This window comes from Desmodus rotundus, chromosome 6 (genome assembly GCF_022682495.2).
Source record: "Desmodus rotundus isolate HL8 chromosome 6, HLdesRot8A.1, whole genome shotgun sequence".
Taxonomy (NCBI): Eukaryota; Metazoa; Chordata; class Mammalia; order Chiroptera; family Phyllostomidae; genus Desmodus; species Desmodus rotundus.
The window spans coordinates 103,775,266-103,802,022 of record NC_071392.1 but is presented as its reverse complement, the minus strand read 5'-3'; the positions used below and the strand labels follow the sequence as shown (position 1 = coordinate 103,802,022).

The following is a 26,757-nucleotide window of genomic DNA, read 5'->3' as shown; positions in this document are numbered from 1 at the left end:
CCCTGAAGGTGGGTCGCAGGTGATGATGGTGAGACAACAGGCAGCCTGTGGCTGGGCCGTGTGGACGAGAAGGGAGAGTGCTTCAGGGGGGAACAGCATGTGCAAAGGCCCAGTGGCGAGTGGGAATCCGATGCTGGGGCTTCAGAATGGCCAGAACTTGGACTCCGAGGAGGCAGTGAGGACAGGCAAGGCCCAAGAGCTGCCGGGGCCTGGGTCTGAGAGTCCTTAACCCAGTGCCATTCGGAGCACCTGCTGCACCTTGTCCGTGGGTCCCGAAATGAACTGGGCGGGCCATAGCCAGCACTGCGGGACAGTCCGGAGAGAACAGAGTAGAAAGTGCTCATGTGCGTCGCACGTGAGTTCAATGTGCTTTCCTGAAACTTTCATTTCAAGGGTTATAAAGGTGCGCACTGCACTGCATCGTAAAACGCGTTTCTCACTGTGAGTCTCAAAGGTCTTTGAAAGCCACCGTTTTTAACCCCTGTGAAAGTCTGGAACTGAGCCCAAGAGCGATGGGGAGTCATTAAAGAGGTTTTCGTGGGGGCATGACAAGGTCAGATTGATGTTTTCAAATCTCACTCCAGGCGTGTGGAGGCTGGGAAGCGCCCCAGGGGCTGCTGGAGTTGGTCGTGGGGGGGGGGGGGGGTGAGGAGGGGCCCACGTGGCAGCCAGCACGAAGAGGGCCTGCAGGCAGCATGGAAGGGACGAATGTAGCCCCAAGGAGTGCGTGTGGGGTGCGGGGGCTGGAGGGCTGAAGGCTGAGTGTCGGGTTCTGCCTCCCACCCCTCCCTGTAAAGCCCAACTTGTCCCCTCTCCTGTGGCCCAGGCATTGCAGGCATGACAGGTATTGGGCTCTGTTTTTGAGCACTTCCTCTTTGCCAGACACTCTGCTAAATGCTTTCAAGTATTAACTCATTTAATACTCTCGCAGCAGCCCCATTGGTACATGCCGTTATTATTCCCTCTGTACAGATGAGGAAACTGCGGCCCAGAGACGCTAAGGTCACAGCCACCATCAAGTTGCATAGCTGGGACTCCAGCCAGGCCGTGCGGCTCCAGAGTCTGGGTTCTGCAGCATCTGTTTGGTTGCGCGGGAGCTGTTTTGCCCGAGTCTGAATTTATGGGGTAATAGCCAAGGGCTGTCTGTCGTGAGGATTCAGTGAGCAGTACACTCGGTGAGTAATAATACACTCAGGGCAGTGAGTGACTGGAGCTTAGTAAATGTTGGATAAGTGATGGTTGTTGGTGCTACTACAGTTCGCCCACAGGGGTAACTGGTGAACAGAACTGGAGCTGCCTGGGTTCGAATCCCGCCTCTGCCACTTGCCCTCCGGGTTGCTGACCTGCGTTACAAGTATTGACTCTCGTTATTAGGCACTGTACATCAAGTACTTGGCACTGAGCCTGGCCTCAGTTGTGAACCCTTTCTAAGTGTGAGCGGTTAGTCTTGTTCAAGGTCAAACAATAATATAACCGCCAGGACTGGGGTTCGGGCTTGCAGCCAACTCACCCCTAAGCAGCTAAAGCCCCATTTAAAAGGGGCCAAGACACCACGTTTGGTTTCTCTTTCGGCCCTAAAAATCTTTCAGAGCCCAGGTCCACCCTCGGCCTTGGGAGGGGACAGCCTCCCAACCGCCCCACGGGGCCACTCCAGGGCCTGGGCCTGGACGCCCTGCTGCATAGCCCCTGAGCCTGACCTAGTGTGCCTGCTCCTCGTCTTGTCCCGGGGAACTGTTTCCCTTGGCCCAGGATGGAGACAGGTGACCCCACCTGGCTGGTTCAGGCCCAGGCTTGCTCGGCCTCCCAGACACTTGTTCTTGGCCTCTTGACTTCCCAGGTTGGCACAGCCCGGCCCTCCTGGCTCCCGTCCGCCCTGCCGTTCCCTGCAAGAACGAGTGGCACTTTCTAGAACGTGTTTGTCCAGTCAAGGTTGACAGACTTCCCAAGCCCCTGTCTGTTGACTTTTGCAGCACTCTCTGGCTGCCTCTCTTGGACCTTTCTCTCATGCCTCATCTTCTCTCTTGGGGTGTGGAGTCAGCTAAGGAAGCAAGGGGACCAGCTGTGGTCACGGGATTGTGTCTGAAGAGAAAGCTGCTGTCTCTATTGGCCAGGACTAGGCAAGTGAAAGGACGATAGCACCTGCTGAATGTTTGCAGAACTTTAAAATGCGATGTGCAAGCAAACTGTTCTTGACAGCCAGGATACAGCCGAGTAAGCTCGTACAGACTCTTACACTTCATTCATTCATTCATTCATTCATGCAGGCATGTATTCAACAAATACTTATTTAGCAGACACGCTGTGTCTGCCAGGCACTGTCCTAAGCTGTAGGGATGGAGCGGGAACAGTCTTATTTTTTTATTATTCAGCCATTCCATTTATTTATTTATTCACTCATTCATTCATTTATTTTTAGATTTTTATTGAATTTATTCGGGTGACATTGGTTAATGAAATTACATAGGTTTCAAGTGTACGATTCTATTATACATTGTCTATATGTTGTCCTGTGTGTTCACCACCCAAAGTCAAGTCTTCTTCCTTCACCACTTACCCACCTTCACCCTCTCCCACCTCCCCCACACCCTCCTTTGCCTCTGGTAGTCACCACACCATTGTCTGTGTCTACGTGTTTTTTTTTTTCTTAATCCCTTCACTTTTTTCACCCAGCGCCGCAAACCCCCCGTTCCCTCTGACAGCTTTCAGTCTGTTCTCTGCATCTAGGAGCCTGTTTCTATTCTGTTTGTTAGTTTATCTTGTTCATTAGATTCCACATATAAGTGAAATCACATGGCACTCGTCTTTCCGTGACTGGCTTATTTCACTCAGCATAGTACTGTCCAGGTCCATCCGCACTGTTGCACCCTCCCCCCATCGTGACAACCAAAAGTGTCCCCAGATATTGTTGCCACGTGAGCCCAGGAGGATGAAGTCACGCCCACTGAGACCCTCTGCTCTGAGAGGTGTCTCGGTGCCGGCCACCTGCCTGGCTCTGTGTCTTTGTGGACGTTGTTTCATCCTTATGGTCCTCAGCTTCCTCTTCTGTAAAAGGGGGAGACAGTGTTATTTACCTCTGGGTTATCTTGAGGGTCAGTGAGCCAATATATGTAAAGCACCTGATGTGATGGCTGGCGCACAGGAGGCCTTTCTTCGAGTGAAGCTTTGGCTCCGACGTCCGCCTGTCTTGTCTGTCCTCCGCCGACAGGCCCTGGTAGCTGGACTTCCCCAGCCGGCGTGAGTCCCATGACCCGCCGTGAAATCTGCCAGGGCGCTGGTGCTGGGAGCCAGCCGTGCCCTCTGTCTTGCCCACCCCCGCCTGCATCCCCAGGAACGAGATCAGTGCCTGGCACATAGCGGGGGCTCTGTAGTGTTTGCAGGATGAATACGTGACCTTAATCCTTGTGACTATCTATAAAACTATACTTTTAGATCTCCCTTCAGGGTTCTCTCATTTTTTTCACCTTCCTTTATATTTGTCTTCACCATTTTTTTTTGTTTTTTCCTTGTTTTTACTGTAACTGTGCTTTTACGACCCAAAATGACAGATCCCAGGGTCCTTCAGTCAGTTGAAGCATCACCAGATGAGCCAACCCAACTGGAGCCTCACACCTGCTTAGAAATCCCCTTGGCCTGTTTCAGCCCCATGATATACCCTTTTGGGGTTTGTTTAATTTTCCCCAGCAGGTTCTGGCTGGATTTTAAACCTGGCCAAGGGCAGATCTTAGCAGAGGGGTTGCTTAAGGCTGTTGAGTTTAGGTTTCACTTAGAATTGGAAGCCCCTCCCCCTTTTGCATACAAACACCATTATAATAATACAATGTATCGTTGAATGTAGGGGAGAGGGGAATGCTGAGGGTCTACATGTTCCGTGAAACATAACCCTACAATAGGAAGTATGCCAGACCGTCAAGGTTAGGATGTTGTTACCACCTCCAAGCCAGTTTTATCAAACACATCTTGTGTTCTTCCGTCAGAGAGATACCTGTCTGAGGCACGGTGCTAATAAAAAAAAAGGAAAAGATCAACTGGACGGGGGTCTTTAGTTGACATGATAAATTTGCAGACACTTAACTGCAGTTCTTTGTGAAGAATCAGTTCTCAGGTTTTCGTGGTAAGCATGATTGAAGCACAGCTAAAGAATCCACTAAAACCCAGAGTGGGTGTGAACTGGCTGCCTTTTTGAAAACTCCTGTTTCCATTTCTCTGCCGGCCTCTGATGCAGAAACTACGTGCCTAAGTGGGTGTCTTTAGAGGAGAGCTGCTGAATTGGGGTGATTCTAACCCCACGGGACATCTGGCAATGTCTGGAGACATTTTTGGTTGTTACAAGTGGGGGAGAATGGTGCTACTATATTACTTAGTGAGAAGGCGGCCAGCGATGTTGCCAAGCAGCCTGCAATCCATGGGCCAGCCCTTCACAGCACAGAATCGTCTGGCCCAAAACGTCCAGAGTGCCAAGGCTGAGACGTGAGATAGAGATTCATTGCATCCTTGATTAAAACAGCAAAACCAAAACAAAAGAAAACCTGTAAAAACCCGGATGTCCACAGTTGGACGAGGGCTAAATAAACCTCGGTGCATCATTTCAATGCAATACTCTTCAGCTATAAAAATGAATTAGGTGGCCCTAGGTGTGCTGATGTTGAAAATTGCCCACAGTGTATTTTTAAATGAGAATAAAAAAAATACACAACATAGTCTTTACTTAAATAGATTAACATCTTTTGGAGTATTATTAAGGAATTTTTGTAGGCATGATAAGGGCATTATGGCTATGTTTTCTAAACAAATCTTTAGGTTTTTTTAAATTTATTTTTAGAGACTGGTACTGAAATATTCAGAGATGAAAGCATATACTGGCTGGGACTTGCTTCTCCCCACGTTAAGGGGAGAAGTTGATGGTGTGGAACGGGCTAGGACTGGCCGTGAGTTCACAATGGTCCTTGGGCTGAGTGACAGGCATAGGGAGGTACGTGGATGAGTCTGGGTATTTTGGGGTATGTTCAGAACTCCCTGTGACATTCAGCTGCTACACAGACGAACACAAACACACAGGTAGTGCGTTGAAGAAAACCTGTCCGATGACGGATAAGTACATACAGACAGACAGGCATAAGTCTGACTGTGTGACAGAGAGCTGAGCTCGGCGCCGTGAATGGCATAGAAGAGCGTTTCTCTCTGATGCAGAAATCCGAGCTGCCGCAGCAGCTCTGCTCCCCGAGGTCACCCGTGCCCCAGACTGCTTCCATCCGGTCACAGCACCCTTAAAATAGTGCTTTTTCCTCCGTGGTCCAAGATGGCTCTCCCCTCATTCTAGCAAGTAGGAATGGGGGAGAGGGGGGGGTTTGCCCGCTCCCTGAGGACACAGGCTGCACGCGGGATGCATCACTTTGTCTTCCATCCTGCCTGTAATTTAGTCTCATGGCCACAACCTAACTGCAAGGGAAGCTGGGAGATTCATTCTGAGCGGCCGCATGCCCTGCTAAGAATCAGGAATTTCTTTACTGTAGAAGAAGGGGAGACGAGGAGGCATGCTGGAGCCTACCTAAGGAACTCCGCCGTGGTGCACCTCAGCTTGTGCCAGCCAGCGGTAGTAGGGGGCTCTGTGTTCCTCTGTTCATCTCCTTTACCATGGGCACACATTTATGCTTCTTTTGTAAAAAAAGAATTAAATATTGCCCTGGCCAGGTGGCTCAGTTAGTTGCAGCATCATCCCGTACACCAAAAGGTTGCAGGTTGGGTCCCCGATCAGGGCACATGCCTGAGTTGTATGCGCCGGGGCGCATATGGGAGGCAATCAATCGATGTTTCACCCTCTTTCCCTTCCTCTCTCTCTAAAAATCAATAAACATGTCCTTGAGTGAGGATTAAATAAATAAATAGATAGGTAAGTAAGAATTAAATATTGGAAGTGCTATTGATAAATGGTGCACGCGTGATTCTGTGTGTAGGCTGTGAGGCTATAGGCTTTTCCCTCAGCGTTCGGTTAACCGCTGCCTACGGGCTGACTGTGGAGTGTGGATTTCAGTTACCACGCTAGATGCCAAGAACGCAGAGCCCCACCCCCACCCCAGACGGCGAATAGGCAGCATATTTCCAGACAGCGATCAGCCTTGTAAAGACAAATACAGCAGGACCAGGGATGGAAGGCTGGGGGCGGAGTTTGGGGAGGTTGGAGAGAGGGGAGAATGGGTTTGATAGTGTGATCAGGGAAGGCATTCCTGAGGAGGTGACGTTTGAGAAAACACCTAAATGGAGTGAGAGAGCAAGTCGGGGAAGGTCTGGGGAAGAGGAATTGTGGCAGAAGGAACTGCACGGGCGAAACCGTGAGGCGAGGCGGCCTGAGTGATAGCCCGAAGGGCAGGGCCCCTGAGGAGGTGGGTGTGGGGGGAGCTCAGGGCCGCGGAGTGTGGGGCCTTGGGTTAGGTGCTAGATTAAGCCATTTAGAAGTCGTTATGGCCAAAAGGTGTTTCTCCTAATTGTTTGCGATTATTTTCAAACTGTGGGAAAACATTCCGTTGGCAGTACGCAACGCAGCGGAACGAGGTTTCCTTTCAGCCCTGCCTGTCATTAGCGGTGGGACCCGAGGACGTTTATTTAACAGGCCGGCCTCTCCGGCGTGGGGGTGCAGAAGAGAGTTTACTCGGCTGCTGTTCTGTTCTAAGGACTGTACAAGTGGTGAGTCATTTCAGCCTCACAAGAGCCCTGCAAGGCGGGTACCATTTTTATCCCCACTGGAAACATGAGAAAATTGAGGCTGGGAAGTCACGCAAGATCCTATCCCACCAGCGAAGGGCAGAGCTGGGACTTGACCCAGGCACCCAGACACCTGAGGGAGCCTGCGTGTCACCCCACTCTTCCAGGTCCCTGCTGGCTCCGCCTGCCTCACAGGCTGCTTGGGGGAGTGCAGTGAAGAAAGATTGGCAGCAGCAATCTGCAAGCGTGTGCATTAATGTTCATGTAATATTCTTCTCTCTCTCCTTTAAATGTTTTTAAAATTTATAAACCCCTAATGAAATAATTGATTCATCCCAGGAGTGATGAAACCACTAGATCAGAGGTTTACGGGAATTTCAGAATGGGGCAGGGAGAACGTAGTCAGTAGAAGGGGGGTCACTCGGACACTGTGCCGCGCCCCGATGCAATGGGAAGGACTTTGAAGCATTACTGCCCCCCACCCTTCAATGAACCTGAACCTAATTCAATGTTCAAGTAAATAAATGGGAAATAAGTTAACAGCACCGTGAGGATGCAAACAGAAAAATCCAGTACATGAGATATTCTTCAAGACGACTCACCTTGTTTCTTCAACATGTCAACAGTCTGTATAAAAAGAGGAGGAGGCTATTCTGGATTAAGTAAGTGTAAATAAGCAAGTGTAACATGTGGACTCTGTTTAGATCCCGAATCCTACAAACCACCCCTACAAGGCCCTGTGCAGACAGTTGGGGGTGGGGGGTGGGGATTGATTAGGAGCTGTGTTTCCGACGGCACAGGAATTAATGTGAATTTTGTTAGGTGTGATGATAGAAGGTGTCTATATTTTTAATGCAGTGTGGCAGAAGGAAGAGACTTCAAGTCTGAAATTGTTTTTAAAACTTTACCAAGGAGAAAAATAAACAAACCAAACAGCTTAGAAGAGACTCATATGGTAAAATCTTGAAAATGGTTAAATCTGAGTGATAGGTGTTTGGTGATTCATTATACTTTTCTGTCTGCTTTTTCTGAGGTCTTTCATTAAAAAAAAAAAACCAAAAAACTTGCAGCCCTCCATGAAGTATCTTACCAGAAAGAGAAAAAGAGAGAGAGAGAGAGAGAGAGAGAGAGAGAGAGAGAGAGAGAAACTTCACTATATGAAATTGCATAAAATTGAGGCAGCCTCAAAACAAGAAGAAAAACATTTAAAAACTCATGAATCACTGCCTGGGCCTTTCAATTTCAGGGTAATGATGTAATCAGAGGAGATCAGTCATCAGGGAAGACTAATTTGAAGACATCTGCTGCTGTGGGTGGCAGATGGCAGGAGAGGAGAACATTCAGAGCCAAGTGTCCCGGCTTTATGAAGTCCATCTCCGCTACTTAGAGTTGACCACAGGCACGTGCCAGCCTTCCGACCCTGGCTTTCCTCATCTGTAAAATGGGGCCTGAGTTCTGCCGCTCTCACAGGGGCTGTTGGGAAGGTTAAGGGAGCTCAAACGTGAATAGCATTTAAAACAGTGCCCGGCCCCTAGACAGCGTCTACTGCATGCGGACTATTGTTATTTTGGGTTTTGTAGTGGTCGTTGCTTCCTGGGGACACACACAAGGATTGGAGTAGAGGGAAGACACTCTAATAATCAGTTTTTAGTATTCAGTTTCTCTTACCGTGTCACCTGTATTTGTCTCCCATCCCTTCCCCTTCACTCAAAATGCCCTGCTCTGTAATGTCAGAATGAGTCTCTCTCCGGTTTAAGATGGTTTAAAATGTGGCCAGGTCACTGCGGTCGGATGTGGTTAGGTGAGCAAGAAGGAGAGGAACAGCAATGGGCAGCGATGCCTGTGTGGGACCTACCGAAGGCAGGGACTGTACGTAAAGTCAAAGCAAAGTACCTTAGAAAGGGAGGGAATGCGACCTCCGGCCTGCTGCTTACCTGCCTCTCTTTTGGGGGGGCATGGTCCTGGGGCTCCCCTTGGCCACCGACACTTTTCATTCTCCAGCCATGGCTGTCAGGGACATGCCTTCCCTTAGAGCAAGAGTCATAGTTGTGGGCTTTTTTCTTTTTCTTTTTTTTATGGCTCTGCATGAGAAGTGCTCTGTGAAGTTCTGCATTCCGCTCTGGGGCCCTGTTGAACCCAATCTGAAATCAGCAGAGTGTGTGTGGTCCCGCCTGCTTGGTCACCACACATCGGGTACTTTTTTGAAGGTTGCCTCTTGTGGGCCTAGTGTGTATTAGAAAAACGCATTGTAAAATGCAGGCATATGAACCTAGTCATGTTTTTTTAAAAAGCCGATCTCAAGAGGTCTCATACTGTATGATTCCATTTTTGTGACGTTCTCAAAATGCCATCTCAGAGCTGGAGAACAGAGTAGTGATTGCCAGGGGTTAGGGGTACTGGGTAGGGGGGGACAAGGCGAGGCTGGGTGTGTCTGTGACGGGACAGCACAAGGGAGACCTCTGTGGCGATGGAATCGTTCTCTGTCTTGATTGCAGTGATGGGTACACGAACCTGCACCTGTGGTACCAATGACACCGAGCTACACACAGACACACTTTGCACCGATGTCACTGTCCTGGCTCCGATACTGTGCTATAGTCACATAAGGTGTAATCGCTGAGGTGGGGGGGGAGTTGAGGGAAGGGTACCCAGGACCTCTCTGTACTATTTTTTACAACTTCCTGTGAATCTTTAATGAGATGAAAATAAAAGGTTTTTTTTTAAATCCCACAGACGGCAGAACTGGATTGGCCAAAACAAAGGGCCCTTGTTTTATACGCCATTGGGGATGAGGGACGCATAGTGAAACTCTCCCCTGCACCGGTTTTGTTCTACACCAAGGTCACATGATGAGACTTTGTCAAGCCCGAGTGGGAGAGCTTGGTCTGGGGCTAAGATTCCAGGCCCGGGCTGGTTCTCCGTTCTGGCAGCGCTCCCCAGAACACCAGGCTAAGCGGTGGTGCTGAGGAGTAGCCTGCTGTGGAGGCATATTAAAATCATGGCTATGTCTTCCTAAGAAAGTTTTGGATAAAAGCTTTCCTATCAGGACGAGAAAGTGCAAGGGGGAGGGCGGGACATGGCCGCTGGGAATAGAAACGGGACCAGCCACGCTGACAGTGCCCTTTACAATTTCACATGGTGGACCCAGCAGTTTTACTTTGGGGCATCAATCCTAGAGTGCTGCGCACATGTGCACCCCAGTGGGCCTGTCCCAGGCAGTGTGGCATTCGTTATAATAAGAATAAAACTTGAGAGACCTGAGGACTGGCCAAAAGGGCCAGTGGTGTAGACATACCTGGGAATGCTATACAGCAGTGAAAAAGCATAAGCTACATGTCTGCGGCATGACATGAAAAGAACATCGAGATGTTTTATTAATAGGGTGAAAAAAGTCTTAGGATGTGCAGATCAATGACCTTGATTAAAACACATTGATGAGATACTGTACAGAAGGGTGTGAGTGGGTGTTTGAGTGTGACGGTGACCAGAGGAAGGACTTCAGAGCTATTTGTCCTATTAGTGATTGTGGAGACAGCTGATGGGGCATTGCAGCCAGAAACAACTTTAATTTTATCTGGAAAGTTTCTATTTATTTACAAATGTTTTGAGATATGACCTGGGTGGTTCAATATTTATCTTAAGAAAGGGAAGGTGACAGTTATTTTCTCAGCTGGAGGAGACATGTCTTTGTGACTCAGCTGCCTATAACCCGGCTCCCTGGGGTCACCCACTGATGAGTGCCACCTAAGACTGGAGAGCAAGTCCCACTCTAGAATGTCGGCTTCCACAGACCAGAGAACTTGTCTGGTGATTTGACGCCGTATCCCTAGTGCCTGGAACAGTCCCCGCCCTTCAAAAAACAAGTGAAATAAATTTGTCAAAAAAGCAGACTTTCTGGTATGCAATATGAATAGAATCAGTGATCCTAAATGATTGGCAGCCTGGCTCAGTGAATGAGTCAGTGAGTGAATTTAGCATCAGCTGTGACCCTACTTCACCTGCCTTCTTCATAGACATAGCCTTCGGAGAAGAGACTGAAAATACCTTGTTCATCTGGGGAGACGGTTCCCTATGTATCCCAGCTCTGCCCTCACGGCTCCTATTAGGTGACAACTTCCCATTATAAGGGAGACGGGGTGGGGGGGATGGAGATGTGGACAGGAGGGAAGGCTTCTGACCGCACCATTGTAGCATTTGGGGTCCTCTCTGTGGATGTTCGGGTCAGCCATAGTAACAGCAGCCCCTGAATTGCCTACTCCTAATTTTCATTCACAATGCTCTCCAAAGATGTAATGCACATGTTATCAGAATGGGGGTCACAGTCTTCTAAGACTACTCTGCCAGCAGCTTCCGATAGACACCTTCCAAGATCACGTCCAGTGGGAGAGAACATCTCTTCTCCAGTTTATCCTGGGCCTCTCATTGGCCCCCATTGGCTCGTGACCATCACCCCTGAGCCAATCACTGTAGACCAAGGGATGGGAGATGCTAATTGCTAGGCTCAGGGTCAGTCCCACCAAAGCCACATGGACTAAGAGTGGAGGAGAGGCCGTTCCTCCAAAGAAAGAAAGGATGCTGTTGCCACAAGACTCACCAGGCCGAATCCCAGGAACCGCCACTCCTGCCATGCTCCTTCATACACGATGGCTTTCTTCTCTGTGCTGTGGCCCTGGACGCTTTCACTTCCCCTCCTGCTTTCTTAGCTTGACCTCTGAGATCATTCCGCAATATGTATATGTATCAAATCATCTTATTGTGCACCTTAAACTCACACAGTATGTCAATTATACTTGGGTAAAGCTGGGAAAAGTAAACCTGTGGGGGCGGGGGTAAGCAGCACTGCCCAGGACATGGCAACCAGGCAGAGCTCAATGGCATAATAAACACAGTTAACAAGCACCGTGTGTCCTCTGGACAGGAGTGTTTGGACAACTTCTCCCTTCTGGGATGGCCCGGGGACAGTAGCGTCCAACATCCAGGTACTTCCGACCACGCCCTCATACACTGCTAATGCTGGGAACCGTAAACCAGGGGGTCTCAAGCTCATGCCTCGAGGGGCCAGGCAGAAATGTCAATGAGTGTCCCATCTGGGGTGGTGACGATGGCAGTGACTAGCACATATATAGCAGGCACTTGGTAAATGCTGGTTGAATGAGTACATTTATTCATACACCACATTCATCCATTATACCAGACATATTTATTAAACAGCCCTCAAGGGCCGGGCCCTGCAGAAGATTTGGGGAATGTAATGGCGGAGAAAACAGACACAATTCCTTTCATCAGGTGGCTTACAGTCTGGTTGGGAAGACAGATGGAAATTAAATAACTTACAGACACCTGTAAAAATGGTTATAGCGACTGCCTTGTGAAAGGGTGGTAGGTGGACCCATGGAAGCTGCTATAGGGGAGTGGGCCCTACTCAGGGAGGGCCTGGGGAAATCATGCTAGAGCTGAGGCCCCCGAAGGGCGAGCAGGAGGGAATGGTGTTCCAGGCAGAGGGAACAGTGTGTGCAAAGCCCAGTGTGCTGGACTGAGACACTGAGGGCAGGAAAGCCAGATCAGGGCAGTGTTACAAGTCTTGGCTTCATTCTAAGAACAACAGAAAGCAGTTGGAGGTTATAAGCAAGGATGAGGAGAGGGGGCAGGTTCATTTATGTTGTCAGAAGTCCCTTAGGCCACATCAGGGAGAAAAAACCAGAGGAAGGCCACCGTGGCCCCAGGGAGATGGGTGCAGAGGTCACAGTGGCCGTCCAAGGCACAGAGGGCAGTGGCATGGCCCTGAGCGGTGGCCGTGGAGGGGGAGAGCAGCTGGTGGGGTCCATGGATGTTTAGGAGGCAAGCTTGATGACACTGGTGATGGATTGGGTCTGAAGGTTGAAGGGGAGGGAGGAGAGGGATGCTCCTGGGCTTTTGGTGTGAGCACCTCTCCCCCTGAGATGGGGGGAAGCCAGTTTGCACTCAGCAGATGTATTTAGAATTAAAATCAAATGGGGGGGGTGGGGGGTAGAGGCGGCCAGAAATGTCCAGGTTTGGGCCACAGCTGCTGTCTATCCAGAACCCTGTGATTGCTGTCGGCAGGTTTGGATTTCTAAGCCCTTGAAAGATGTTAGAAGTTGGTCCTCTCTCTAGTCCCCTTGGCCGACTGGCCATCTGTCCTCTCTATCCAGCAGGCAGGGCCACTGTTCTCAGCCAAGGTAGCCAGAGCGCTCAGGGGGGTGCGGAAAGGTGAGCCGCCCACCGCCTGGGAGCCTCCATCTGCTTTTGATCCCTCCCAGCCTTTGAAGTCGTCCCCACCCCCCACCTTCCAGCTGTCATCTCTCAGGCTCCTCCAGCAGCCTCACACTCCCCCAGTGCTTCTCAGTCCCTGGGGACAGGGGTGGTGACAAGGGTAACAAATGGTGCAAGCCGCTGGCAGCAGCCGGCCAAGGAAAAGGCCAGAAGGCGGGGCTTGCGAATGCCTCTTGCTTCCTGCTCCTCTAGGCTGGGTTCTGAAGCAGCAGGGGTATGGGGTTTTGCAACCATGCAGCTCAGGGGAAGAAACTTTTTTTTGTAAATGAATCCCATGCCTTTGCTCCCCTTCTCTGCCTTCATGAAAGAGAAGCTAAGTCTTTGTCTTCCCCCCAGATTCTGTTAGACTGTCTGATTCCTCTCCTCCCTCTCCTGCAAAGAGCATAAGCCGGTCTCCTATTTCAGGTAATTGTGTGGAGGGGAGAAGGGGGAGAGGGGCAGGAAGCCTCCCCCTAAATTGCATGAGAACTCAACTCTGCCCATCAGACCCCAGTAGGAACCAGTGGTTGTCGGTCGGTCCATCTTCATGGCAGTTCCCAGTGTCTGCCTGGAGTGTACGTGTCAGGCCTTCTTCTGTGCAAACACAGCTAATGTTAGCGGCGGCTACCCTTTGTGGAGTACCCACTCGCTCACGCCTTCTCTGACTTGCCTGCCAGGAAGGGCACAGGTGTCTTCTCCATCCTCGTCGCTGAGGCTCAGAGAAGCGAAATAACTTGCCCAAGGTCATACAGCTGGTAAGACATAGCTAGGATGTGAGCCCCTGTAGCAGATGACAGAGCCGGGGCTGCCCTGACCGGGTGGCTTAGTGGACACACTGGAGATGGGCCCTGGGTTCAAATACTAAGCAGTTTTACCGACAAGCCGTGGTTAGGATCACAGACCCTGGAGCCAGAGGGCCTGGTTGTGAATCCTGGTTCCGGCCCTAACCACCGGTCGCTCTCTGAACCTCGATGTCCTCGTCGGTGTTATAGGATAAATGAGCCAATATGTATATGCAAAGAGCTCTTGGCTCCAGGGTAAGTGGTCTTAAAGTGTTAGTTATTTTTATTTATATTATCTGTAAACTGAGCAGTACAATCAGGGCCAGGTTAAGACCTCAAGAGGCCTCAGAACACCAAAGAGATCAGCCTCCCTCCTCCACTGCCCCATGTAATTCAATAATAAAATAATATGACCCATAGAACGCAAACGTAAAACTCACCCTGTGCTGAAATTTAAAAAGCATCTTTTAGATCTTCATGGCAGGACAGGATCGGCTCACAAGACAAGAACGATTCGCATTTCCTTGGTGCCGATGCTTTGCCCAGACTTAAACCTGTGTCTCAGTCAGCCTGTTGGGAAACAGAGGGTGGATAATTGTATCTCCCAGGGTGGCTGAGGGAATTAAAGGAGGTAATGTAAAAGTAATCAAGAAAATTGCCTGGCGTGTTTAATAGGTGCCTGGGAAGTGAGAGCTGTGATTAGACTTTCTGGAAGGGCTTTTCTCACTGTTCACATTGCTACACTTTGAGTGAAAGGTTTGCTTCTGCAAGATAGCAGTGCCTCCTAAGCTATAGCAGGAAAGAACAATTTTCAGGCTCTTAAATTAAGATCCTGCTTATTTTGTGAGCAGAACATTTCATTTTTAAAAAATATTTTATTTATTTATCTTTAGAGAGGGTGAAAGTAAGGAAAAAGAGAGGGAAACATCAATGTGTGGTTGTCTTTCTTGCAGCCCCCCACTGGGGACCTGGCCTGCAACCCAGGCCAGGGTGCACTGACTAGGAATCGAACTGGTGATCCTTTGGTTCACAGGTCGGCACTCAGTGAGCCACACCAGCCAGGGCTGTGAGCAGAATATTTCTATTGCTTCAACTTTGTTAGTGGTAGTTATTTATTTGCCTCTGAAGGATGATGTTGTGATAGGTATGTTTGAATTTTAGATCTTGCATTGCCTGCCAAAGATCTAGACTCAGGCAACTGGCTTTATTTCCTTTGGAGTCAATTACCATGCAAATTAATTTGGGGAAGGACAAACCCTTTTTTTTTTTTTAAGGACAAACTTTTCAGTTGTTACATCTTGGTGGATTGATTCTTTTATGATTACCATATATTCTTCTCAAACTCTATAGTGGTTTTTATTTGCAAGTCAATTTGAAATGATTTCTGCTTTCTTTTAATTAGTATTTGCATCATGTAGATTTTTGCAATATTTTGCTTTGAATCTTTGTGTATCTTTATATTTAAAAGAACCTCATAATAATCACATAGTTTTTTAAAACCTAGTCTTGTAAACTTTGTCTTATAATCGATTACATTTTATGTAATTATTGTAATGTAATATAAATATGTATTAAATGCTTGTATTTAATACAGTTATTGATGAGTTTAAATTTATCATTTTATTTTATTTTATTTTTGCAATTTGTTTCATCTCTTCTATGTTGTTTTTCCCTCTACCTTCTTTTGCATTAATTATTTTTATTACTTCATTTTCTTCTCTATTAGTTTGTTAGTAGCCATTTTTTAATTGCTATCTTCTAAGTAGGTACCCTTAACATTATAGCATGCATCCTTGGTAAATCTGAAAGTTCACTATAGTTAGTACTTTTACCGCAGCCCAGGGAAATGCAAGGTCCTTAGACCAAGTTAACTTTGTGTCTCTCCTTCCTACTCACACGTTCGCCTTTCATGTTGTTCTCCATGCCTTCCTGAATTTTCATGCTTCCAGAGCATTCTTTTGTAGGGTAGGTCTGCTGGTGGCAAATAATCTTAATATTGGTTTGTTTCATGTCGAAGGACTTTCTTGCTGGCATAAAATTCTATGTTGGCAGATGAGTCCTTTTTTTTTATATCCATCATTTCTGCTGAGAAGCCTTATTACTCCTTTAAAGTTAACTTGTCTCTTATTTCCCTTCTGACTGCTTTTAAGGTTAATATATTCTCACACATGTGCTGTTGACTATGATATGCATGCTCAGGGGTGTTTTTCTCTGTGTTTATCCTGCTTTGGATTCACAGAACTTTTTTATTCCCTTAGCTTGGTATCTTTGATCAGTCTTGGAAATGCTTCTGTTAGTTTCTCGTTAAATACTGTTTCTGACTTGTTCTGTCTCTCCTCCCCTCCTGTGACCTCTAGTACATGTATGTTAGACCTTTTCTCCATGTCCCATGTTGCTTTTATGCCTTTTTAAAGACCTATTTTCCAGCCTTCTTCCTGAGATTTGTCTACTGACTTATCCTCCAGTTCATTAAGTTTTTCTTCTTCTATGTCCAATCTGCTCTTTGGAGTTCTGAATTTCAATGATTGTATTTTCAGTTTTACAATTTCCATTAGATTTTTTGAGGAGATTTTAGTTCTCTAGGAGCATTCTACACCTTAAATCTAGGTTCACGATCATATCATCACAGTGGGTGGGGAATCCGTGTTCGATCATCCCGGTATCCGTATCTTATACGGGTTTGGATTTTTGTCTGGGTTTTTGACCATTTGGTCTTGTCTCCTTGCATGTCTGGTAATTTTTTATTAAATGCTAAGCACTGTGTATAAAAAATTACAGAGACTCTGGAGGATGACGTCTTCCCTAAGAGAAAGATGACTTTTCTTCCGGCAGGTGGCAAATTCCTTTGATCCAGCCCAGGATTAAGATGACTCGAGGCAGGAGCTATTTGCTTTGCCCTGACTCCAAGGGAGTGACCCTGCCGGGGTGCCGGTTAAAAGCCTGGTGTGTGTTCAACTATCATTGAAAAACAACATTTTAAAAAATTTAAAAATGAAAGCCGGGTGTGTTTACCAAGGCCTCTCATCCTTGATGAGCCATGAACTCTAAAATTTGCCTCCACGGTCCTGGGAGATTGCCAAAAGCGCTGCCTCGTTTCTTGCCTTCTTAGCTCCCCCTTTCTGCTTGGCCTCTCTGCTTCCCACCGCACCCAGCTTAGGTATCAGCAAATGCCTCCAAGGTAGTAACTGTCAACAATACTAAGCTCACTTCCCTATTGTTCTCCTATCTCTGCGATCTTTGCCAGCTGCCTTCGCTGAGCAGCCCTGAACTCCAATTTTTGTGCTGCGCCCCCACCCCCCCACCAGCCCAATGAGACTAGAGAACTCTAAGCCCTTAATTTTTTCCTCTGTGTTTATAAATTGGCAAATGTCTTGCAAGGAAAAGTGGTGGAGGTCAGGCTTCACTCGGTCCGTTTCTCATCTCTGTGGGCCCTTGGGCTCTCAAACTCTGCCTTGGTCGCCCTCCAGTGCCTTAAAACAATGTTTTCTAGCTTTTATTTTTGATTGTGTAACGAGATGGAACCAAAAATGCAAACTATGCCAGCATATCTGGGGGGGGTAGACTCAGTTAGACAGCTTAATACATTTTAGGAAAATTGACTTATTTTCATTTTCTCCAGTATTGGAGGGAAATGCAACTTGAAATCATACTAAGTGGAAGACTTCAGATGAATGAAAGACTTAAATAGGAAAGGTAAAATTCCAAGTCAATAGCTTAAAATGTAGACAAACTTTAATATCCCAGGGTTAGGGAAAGAATTTTACATTTCAGAAAAAAGTAAATTATTGGGTAAATATATTAAAAAATATTTTATTCTATAAAACACTGTAAATAAAGAAAACAGAAAATGAAAGATTAGGAAAAACTTACAGCATCTAAAACCAACAATGAGCCAATACTTAGATTATATAAGGCACTCCAACAAACCAACAAGAAAAAAAAAGAAAAAGGGAAGAAAATCCAGTAGAAAAATGGGCAAGGATAAGAGATATAAATAGACAGTTCTCAGAAACTCATATGCCCCATAATTATGTGACTATATGATTAAACTCACTAGTAATCATAGAAATGCAAATTAAAACAACTACGAGATATCATTTTCTACCCATCAGCTTGGCAAAAATTAGAAAAGTGGACAACGCCAAGTGTTGGCAAGAGTTTATGAAACTAGAATGCTTACGTACTTCTGCTGGGGGCCTAGAATGGCACAGGGGTTACCAGGGACAGTCTGCTAACACGCTCGTAAATACGTTTTCTTATTTTATGTTCTCTATATTTTTAAGTATTCATTCTGTTTCAGTGAAGATGTCCCTTGCAGCATTGTTTATGGTGGCTGAGAGGGGGAGGCTTCCTGGATGTTCATCCCTAGGGTGACGTACAAGTACAACAGAGCGGAGCACAGTATGGAATTCTAGCCACAAGCTAGATAGTCACCCAGCCGTATGCATACATTTTAAAATCATAGTGCAGACTGGGGGAAAAAAGTCTAATAAACAATGAGATCTCATGTACAACATGATTCATGTAAATTAAAATGCATCACACACAAAACTGTGACATCGTTGATGGAGACATATTTAATACATTAGCATCGTTGTCTAGGGCAGGATGGAAAAATGAGGATAAACAGGAATGTTTTAAAAATCTTGTGGAAAGAAGCTAATCACTCCGTTATAGATTTCCTCCCTCCCTCCTTGCCAATCCCTCTCCTCCTCCAGGCCTTCCTCCCTCCCACCCCCCAACAGATGCCAGTCAGGTGACAGAGTGAACAAGGTGCCCTGGCAGGCGCCGTGGGGGAGATACAGACTATTTCCACATTGCTTGGTCGGCGAGAGTAGTAGGCAAGGGCTGAGCGCACCAAAAGCCCTAGGAGTAATGCTCTGTCCCAGAGCTAAGACTCACAAACACATTCCTGCCCTGCTGTAATGTCAACAAATACTGTTTGGATGTGGTAAGAGCTCTTGAGGATGACAGCGACACTCCGTAAAATAAATAAGCCATGTGACTGAGGCCAGAAGTCACATTGCTATTTCTTTCCTTGTCAGGCTTTTCCAAAATGATACAACAGAATGGATCTCAAATGCAAAGGCCTATAGAGACCAGGAGGAAATGTCAAGGGAAAAGGAGGGTCAAATGTAAGACACTAGGGAGGGGTGGGGACTGTGGCAGACTGGAGCCTGTATGCCTTGACTAAGTTGGTCTGCCACTGCTTAGCTCCAGGTAAGCATTGCCGTGCAGAAACCTTTCTGCATTATCCTTTCATTATCCAGAGAAGCTGAAATTCTAGGTTTTTCTGTGAAATCGCTTTATTTTATAAAACATTGGCAATGGCTTTAAATATTTTTCAACCCTGAGGATGCAGAAAGGTAGTTCATTTTGCTGCCTCTGACACCCATGCTCATAGCACCTGGACACTTAGAGACCAGTGCTATTTTCAACATCACTGTTTATTTTTTAACCTTGAATTATTTGCATATACCCAAAAGGGTGAAGGGAATGAGTGTGGGTGACGTGCAACTTTCCGGCACCTACAGCCAGGAAGGTCAATGTCTGCCGTTTGCTGAGCTCCATACGACATGCTTGATGTTTTAAAAGAGCGAGACTCCTAGGCCTCTCCCCTGGAGTCTCTGTGACTTTGGAGGGACAAGAAAACAGTCAGCCTGGACCGGGTGGCTAGTTGGTCGGAGTGTCATCCCTAAAGGTTGCGGTTTTGGTCCCTGGTCAGGGTGCAGACCTAGGTTGAGGGTTCCATCCCTGGTTGGGGTGCATACAGGAAGCAGCCAATCAATGTTTCTCTCTCACATCCATGTCTGTTTGTCTGTCTGTCTCTCTCCCCCTTCCTGTCTGAAATCAATAGACATATCCACAGGTTAGGATTAAAAAAAATTAAAAAGAAAACAGGCACATGGCATGCACGTGTACCTGGGAGATTGAGGAACTGAATGTGTGTCAGCTGAGGCATATCAGCTATAGAAGCTGATTTGTGTGGAATTCTCTTATCAGATTAAAGAGTATATATAAAGTACTTCCTGTGTGTAAGTCCTGGAATGAGTGGTTTCTTTCTTTTTTAAAAATTAATTGTTTCGGACGCACAAAGATGTGTGGTAACCGCATAACAGCAGTATGCCCATCACCGCGTTGGCAAACTAAAGCCGGGGCTGTCGAGTATTTTCTGCCAGATATTAAATATTTCCAGCTTCGTGGGTCTCTCTCACAATCACTCAGAAGTCGCAGAGCTGCATCCCCAAAAGACATTACTAATGGACGCTGAAATTGGAATTTTAAAATTTTTCACATGTCATGAAATGTTATTCATTTCATTTTTTCCCAACCATTGAAAAATGTAAAAGCCATTCTTGACTCACGGGCCACACAAAAGCAGATGGCGGGCTGGCTGTGGGTGGGCCACGGTCAGTGTCAACCCTGAACTAGAATGGTACATGCACCGTTGAAATCCCCAGGGTACCACTTCCTCCTTCTATTCCCAGAGTGAACCACTATCCTGAAATTGGTGTTTATCATTCCTACACATACTGTTACACTTTTATTGCACGTGTCTGTGTCCCCAAACAGTAGATAATACTGGTTTGTATAGTTTTGCACTTCACAGAAGTGGTATCACACCTTAGGCGCCCTTCTGCCTCTTTGCTCAGTACTTTGCTTGGCAGTCTGCTGTGCTTGTATGAGGCCTCATTCAGTCTTTTTCGGGGCTGTATTGTATTCCATTCTGTGAGCATACTGCCTAGTTACTCATTCCTGCGGTAGTGAATGGGCATGTAGGTTGCTACCTACTAAGTCCTTTGTTTGCATGCATCATCTCTTCCCACCTTGCCATGACCTTGTCAGAGAGGTGCTTCGATAATCCCCACTGCCCGGAGGAGAACACTTTTGACTGGGGGCAGTTTGGTAACTTGCTCAAGGTACCAAGTAGTGACCCTAGAACTTGAATCCATGGCCTTCTCACAATGAAATCTGAGTTCATTACCACCTTGCCCTCAGTCAGTGCATTGTGTTTATTAACGCAATGACAGAGGATCCTGACCTTGGAGACTGACGTGCCGTCAATGAACTTAGCCTTTCTCCGAGGACAGCTTGAGCCAGGGTCACGCGTGGCTGGTTGTAGTTTAGTCCCTTGCAAACTGCCGTGCACGATGTTCTGTGTGTTAGCCAGAAACCTCATTTCCTAACCACGGTGGGGAGGGATGGGGGAGGAAAAAGTATTGACCTTAGGGCAAGAGTGGGAAAAGTTTTCAATAAAAAAAGGAAAGCGACCCAGGAGAACTGTCCCTATCCTCCCCTGCCCCCATACCGTTGTATCGAAATCGTGAGTAACTCAGGAGCTCGTGTGTTCTTTCTTGGGAGGAACCACAGTGGTGGGCTGCGAGTTTTGCTGCCTCGAGGGACTTGATATCAGTGATGCCTGTTGAGCCTTTCTCCGTCTGAACAAGTCACACCATGTCACACCGTGTCCCGTTTCCCTCTTAACTGCAGCCAACTCCGACTTCTCCCCTGGCCTCTGGCCTGTGGGAACCTAAATTCAAACACTCCCTACCTGTTTCTCCCTTCCTCTCCTGGGAAGTCTCCCCGACCCACTCCAGCTCATCCAGAATACGTTCAAAAGAGAACAAAATATGTAATTTTTCTAATGGCAAAATTCAGTAGGAAGGAGGGGAAAGTTTCAATCAAGCGGGCCTAGTCTCCGGGGGGGAGCGAGTTCTTCATTTCAATTCATGAAAAGTTTAGTGAATTTTGATTATGTAGAATTTATAAGACGGCTGGGTTTTTAGGTAATCAGCTTTCATATTTATACTCTTTGGGAAAGAAGTAGGAATCATTAGGAAGCATGCATAATTAATGAATAAATTATGTTCTCCTTTGTTTTCTCGCAGGTACAAGGAAATGCTAGAACTAGTGATCTCACCCAGCCTTACTGTAAACAGCACCTCTCTGGGTAAACTGAAGCCTACTGCCGAGGCCGATGTCCGGACCCTGAGTGACGTAGAAGGTAGGCCTGGCGTGAGTTGTGGTGGGCCGGAGGTGGTCCCCGCTTACCCCACGGAACCCAGTAAGGGGCCAGCATCCTCAGACACCCATCCTTTCCATAGTGCCACTTGTTGTTCCAATGATTTCTCCCCCGGCTGTTCAGAGGGTTGCCTCTGGACCAGAACTTCAGCCGACGTTGCCGACAATTTTGTCTAGTCAGCCCCAGGTGAAAGTGTGCTCATTCGCGTTCTGAACTTCCTGTCTCGGTCTCCAGTTCCAGGAAATGCTGGCAGCTCCACAGATGATAGCAGTTTCGGGTGTGCCCTGGGTCTCTGCTCCGTCCCTCAGCGCGCTCCCGCCATGTCGGCATCCAAGCAGGCGTCTCTTTTGAAGGGGGTTGATGTTGGGACAAGAACTCGTCTGCCTTTTGCTTTCAGGTTGGGTTGAAGTCAAGGAAGCAGAGGAGAGTTAAGCTGGTTTTTAAAATGATTGGCAAACGATGCAGCTGGACTAGTTTTCACCGGAACAATTCCAGCTATTGTTTGCTTGTTTGGGATCTGTCAGCCTTCCTGGCAGAGCTGGAGTTAACAAAAGGCATTAAGCTATTCTGTTTAACCACTGGGCTTAACCCTTTACGAGGCCTGCTCTGGGATTCGTGGCTGGTATCCTGGGACCCCCGGCTGTCTCTCCTTCCCGATCTGTGTTTGATGCCAGCTCATGGGGCACAAGTGCTGTGTAACTGTCATGGAAAACGAAAGAGACGTGTGTCTAGTCGAATATAACATCACCAGGAATTTGCTGTTAAACAACTCCAGGCTTCTGGAAGTAATTATTGATGTCCCCAAGACAGTGACATTTCCTTTACGTGCTGGTAATATAGCTGGAACAGCCCTGCTGCCCGGAGGGGCCGGGCTCCCACGCCCAAACCGAGTGGCGGAGAACACACCCTCCTTCTTCCTGGCACTGCAGAGCGTGCGAGTAAAACCACCCTGGGCTTTTTGAGAATCTGCGAAGGTGTAGTGAGCCCTGTTCAAAGGCCGTCATCCTTTTCTTTCTAGAGGGCGCAGGTCAGCTTAAGACCATCTTCATTTCAGAGTCGGCAGAGCTGGGACAAGGCATAGACGGCTGAGTAAGGCGGATCCAATGCCGAGTCCCAGCTCCACCGCCAGCCAACCCAGTGATCTTGGGCGCGTTGTTGAACCTTTCTGGGCCTCAATTTTGTCACCTGTCAAATGGAGGCATGGTCACGGCCCACTTCACAGGGTGCTTATCACAAGGATTAAACGAGGTAATGTTCTGCAAAGTGCCTGGCACACCTCAGGGGAGTGGTGCCAGTGTCAAACTTGTAACTCCGTGTCATTGTCCTCTGAATCAAATAACCAGAGTGAGTTCAAAGCCATGGCTGCAAACTGGCCTCCTGCCTTTGTTTGGATTGCACTGTTTTTTAATTGATTTGAGAGAGACAGAGAGAGGCATCAACCTGTTGTTCCATGTATTTATGCACTCATTGGCTGATTCTTGTAAATGCCCTGACCAGGGATCAAACCCGCAACCTTGGCGATTTAGGGCGATGCTCTAACCAACTGAGCTACCCAGCCAGGGCTGGATTACACCATGTTTTAAACAACAGTTGTAAAAATTGGGACAATTCAGAGAAAAATCTGGATTTCAAGTTTCTTTCGAAATGCCCACTGCTTTAGAAACAGTGGGCCCACATTCCCGCCTGGCTGCCACTAGTGGGAGCCTGGGGGCAGCTGTCCCTTCGGAGAGTCCCTGCCTTGGGTCTTTAAGTTTTGTGAGCACGTACCCTGTGCCAGGCACTGTTCAAAGCAATGCAATCTCGCTAATTCTGCTCCCCCTCCATCACCACGAGAGCACGCGCTCGGCTGTGTGCAGACTTTGGCGTCTGTGAACTCATTCAGCCCCCAGAGCTCTACGGCGGGGGGAGGGGGGGGGAGGGGGGGGGGGAGGCGTTAGTTACTGACCTCCTTTTCCTTACGAGGCAGCTGCGGCCTAGAGAGTCACGCAGCTCGATCAAGCCAAATCGAGGTGGCTTGTTTTGGCTAAGTGACAGCCAAAGTTGAACGTAGGTTGTCTGACTCCAAAGTCTGTGCTGTCGGTACATGGTGCTGTTTCTGGTATGATTACTACACTCCTATTAGGCTATGAGCCCATGTTACAGGTGTGGAAGTTGAGCCATGGGGGAGTTAAGTGGCCAGTTTAAAGCCGCACAACCTTGTGGCAGGGCCAGGTGTCAAACCCAGGCACACTGGTTCCAGAGCCTCTCCTTCCAAACTCAATCATCGATTTCCATCAAGCTCCAGAGAGTCCCCAGACCCTGATGTCCTTCCCCTACAATAGTGGCCCCACAAACGCCGTCTCTCTCCTTATCGTGACTTGAGCTGCCCGTGTCCTTTCCACCGCCCTGGAGCAAGCTGTCTGCCAAGGCTGAGGCTGTGGGAGTGGAAGCAGTGGGGCAGAAAGAAGTGACTCCCAAATTTTAAGCAGGGCAGGGCCCAGGGGTCAGGTTACACACATACACACACACACTCACTTCTTTCTCTTGACATGGGCGTGAACTCTGGGGATCTGTAGGGGACATTCCACCCTAGCTGTGGCCCCAGGTGCAGCCAGACTGGCTGCTCTTCCTGCCTGACCTCCTTGCCTCCCTCCTCCTGGGCCCTTCCGCCTGTCACAGAGGCGTTATTGAGTGACTCAGCTCCAAGGGCCCAGCGCCACGGAGGACCCCAGGGAGGCATGAGCCACATGGCCTACACTCAGGGGGACTCTGCAGGGAACAGGGAGCTGAGAAGCCCCGCATCAGTTCCCAGTGCCTCCAGCTTCACCTCCTACCCATCGTGGGTCCCTGGGCTAGTGGCCTAACCTCTTTGAGGTTTACTTGCCTTACCTTTTAAATAGGAATCATTATTTCACCGACCTCCCAGAGTTGATGTGAAGATGAAATGAATAAAACATAGAGAAGACGTAGTGTTTAAAAAATTATAGAAGTCCTGACAACTGTGGCTCAGTTGGTTGGAGCATTATCCCACAAACCAAAAGGTCACGGGTTCGATTCCTGGCCAGGGCACATGCCTGGGCTGTGGCTTCAGTCGCCAGTCAGGTCATGGGCAAGAGGCAACTGACCGATGTTTCTCTCTCACATCGATGTTTCTTTCCCTCTTTCTCCTCACCTTCCCCTCTCTCTAGAATCAATAAAAGAATTTTTTTTTAATTATAGAGTACAATCTAAATCCCTGACCCTGGTCGGGGTCTACTTGTCTGTCTTTGCCGGCCTTTCTGACTCATCTTGTTCCCCGGCCCCTTGCTCACTGGGCCCGGTCCCCTTTGCTGTGACTCACAAGCACGATTCTACCTTCAGAGCCTCTGTACTTGCTGTGCCCCTGCCTGGACCAGTCTTCCCCCGACTTCAGGGCCATCCTCTCATCCTTCAGTCCTCATCAGAGAGGTCTTTTCCATCAAAAGTTACTCTTCATCCATTCATTCGTTCCTTCAGCACATGCTGACTCAGCCACGTGCCCAGCATTTTTTTTAATACTGAAAAGAGCATGAAACCCCTGTTCTCTCAGAGCCTGCCCTTGGGTGCTGTCAGGGCAAGAGGCTGAAAATAAAAATAAAAAAATGCATCTCAGGGTGAGTGTTGATGTACTGTAGGGGGCGGAGCAGGAAGGACAGGAAGTGCAGAGGTGTGGGGTTACAGTTTTTGTTAAGGTGGCTAGGAAAGACGTCACTGGGGAGGTAACACTTGCATGAAGACCTGAAGGAGATGAGGGAGGGCACCTCACGGTGACAGGACAGAAGAGCCTTATGCACAGAGGAAACAGCAAGTGCAAAGGCCCTGAGGCAGCATGTTCCCAGAGCTCGTGAGGAGCAATGAGGAGGCTGGTGTGGCTGCAGCCCAGTGAGAAGGAAGCAGTGGGGGAAGTGAGATCAGAGAGATAACCAGGGTCTGACGACATCGGGCTTTGTGAGCTGTTGGAAGGACTTTGGCTTCTACCCTGACCCCCCAGAGACTAGAGAGGACGGCGTTACAACAACCCAGTGAGGAGTGATGGTGACTTGGATGGAATGGTGAGAACAGTCGGATTCTGGGTCAGTGTTGAGGGTACAGCCAACAGAACACCCAGCCACCTGTTCCGTGTCCTGTTTCGTCTCACCCTATCCCTAAGCCCTATCAGAAGTTACCTGTCCACTTGTTAGTCTGTCTCCCCCAGAGTGTAAGTTCCCGGAGGACGGACTTGCCCACTTTAGGTGCCTATGGATCCCCACGGCTGAGAACAGGGTATGACACACAGTAGGGGGCTTAGGAAGCATTTGTCAAATGAATGAAGACAGAAGCCAGGACACTCTGCAAGACATGAACCCCGAGTGACTGAATGAGCGCTACCCTCTGTGAGTGCCAGGTGGTTTCACACTTCGCAGCCATGGCCCGTGCTGTGCCCCCACCTGGAGTGCCCATCCTCTCCTCTTCTTTAGAAAACATCCATTTCTGGTCGCCAGGTACACGAATAATGTACACAGTCCTTGGGGCAGCTTGAAACGTCCGGCCAAGCTCCCCTTCCTTTTCCTCTCTTCTCTGGAGGTAATAGTCATCATGTTTTGTGATTTGTGTATATGCAGTTATACATGTATATTTGCTATAGAAATATAGTGTTGCCGGAAGAAAAACTTGGAAACACAAAGCTCTCGTATCACACATATTTTCTACAATTTCTTTTGTTCACTCAAGACCCAATAAGGAATGATCTACCTCTTTTTTTTACACCTCCTAGTACACCAAAGAATGACCACACCCCAGTTCATTTAGCCACACCCCTGAGGATGAACACTGAGGTTATTTTTTAAATTTGTCGCTGCAGGGAGGATGGTCCTACAGGCTGCTGTTTGAACAGGTGCGCCGTTTCTCTAGGAAGACGCTGGGAGTGGATCTGCAGCCTCTCAGGCTTCCCTGCCCCTTCGTCTCTGCCTCAACAAGCTCCCCGTCTCGGAGCATTGCTTCTGCCTCCCG

The 26,757-nt window shown here is 48.1% G+C and overlaps 1 protein-coding gene across 6 annotated transcripts in view; it reads left to right on the top strand.

Moving 5' to 3' along the window:
- EYA2 (EYA transcriptional coactivator and phosphatase 2) overlaps nucleotides 1–26,757 on the top strand; it is a 205,769-nt gene that overhangs the window by 48,975 nt on the left and 130,037 nt on the right. For 5 of the 6 annotated variants that reach the window (XM_053927001.2, XM_053927002.2, XM_053926999.2 and 2 more), the window contains one exon: nucleotides 21,638–21,753. In XM_053927001.2, the coding sequence (XP_053782976.1) occupies nucleotides 21,648–21,753 (106 nt within the window). In that variant the 5' untranslated portion in view covers nucleotides 21,638–21,647. Of the gene's footprint in view, nucleotides 1–1,155; nucleotides 1,176–21,637; nucleotides 21,754–26,757 lie in introns of those variants that run through there. The other variant, XM_024559682.3, reaches the window with a different exon arrangement.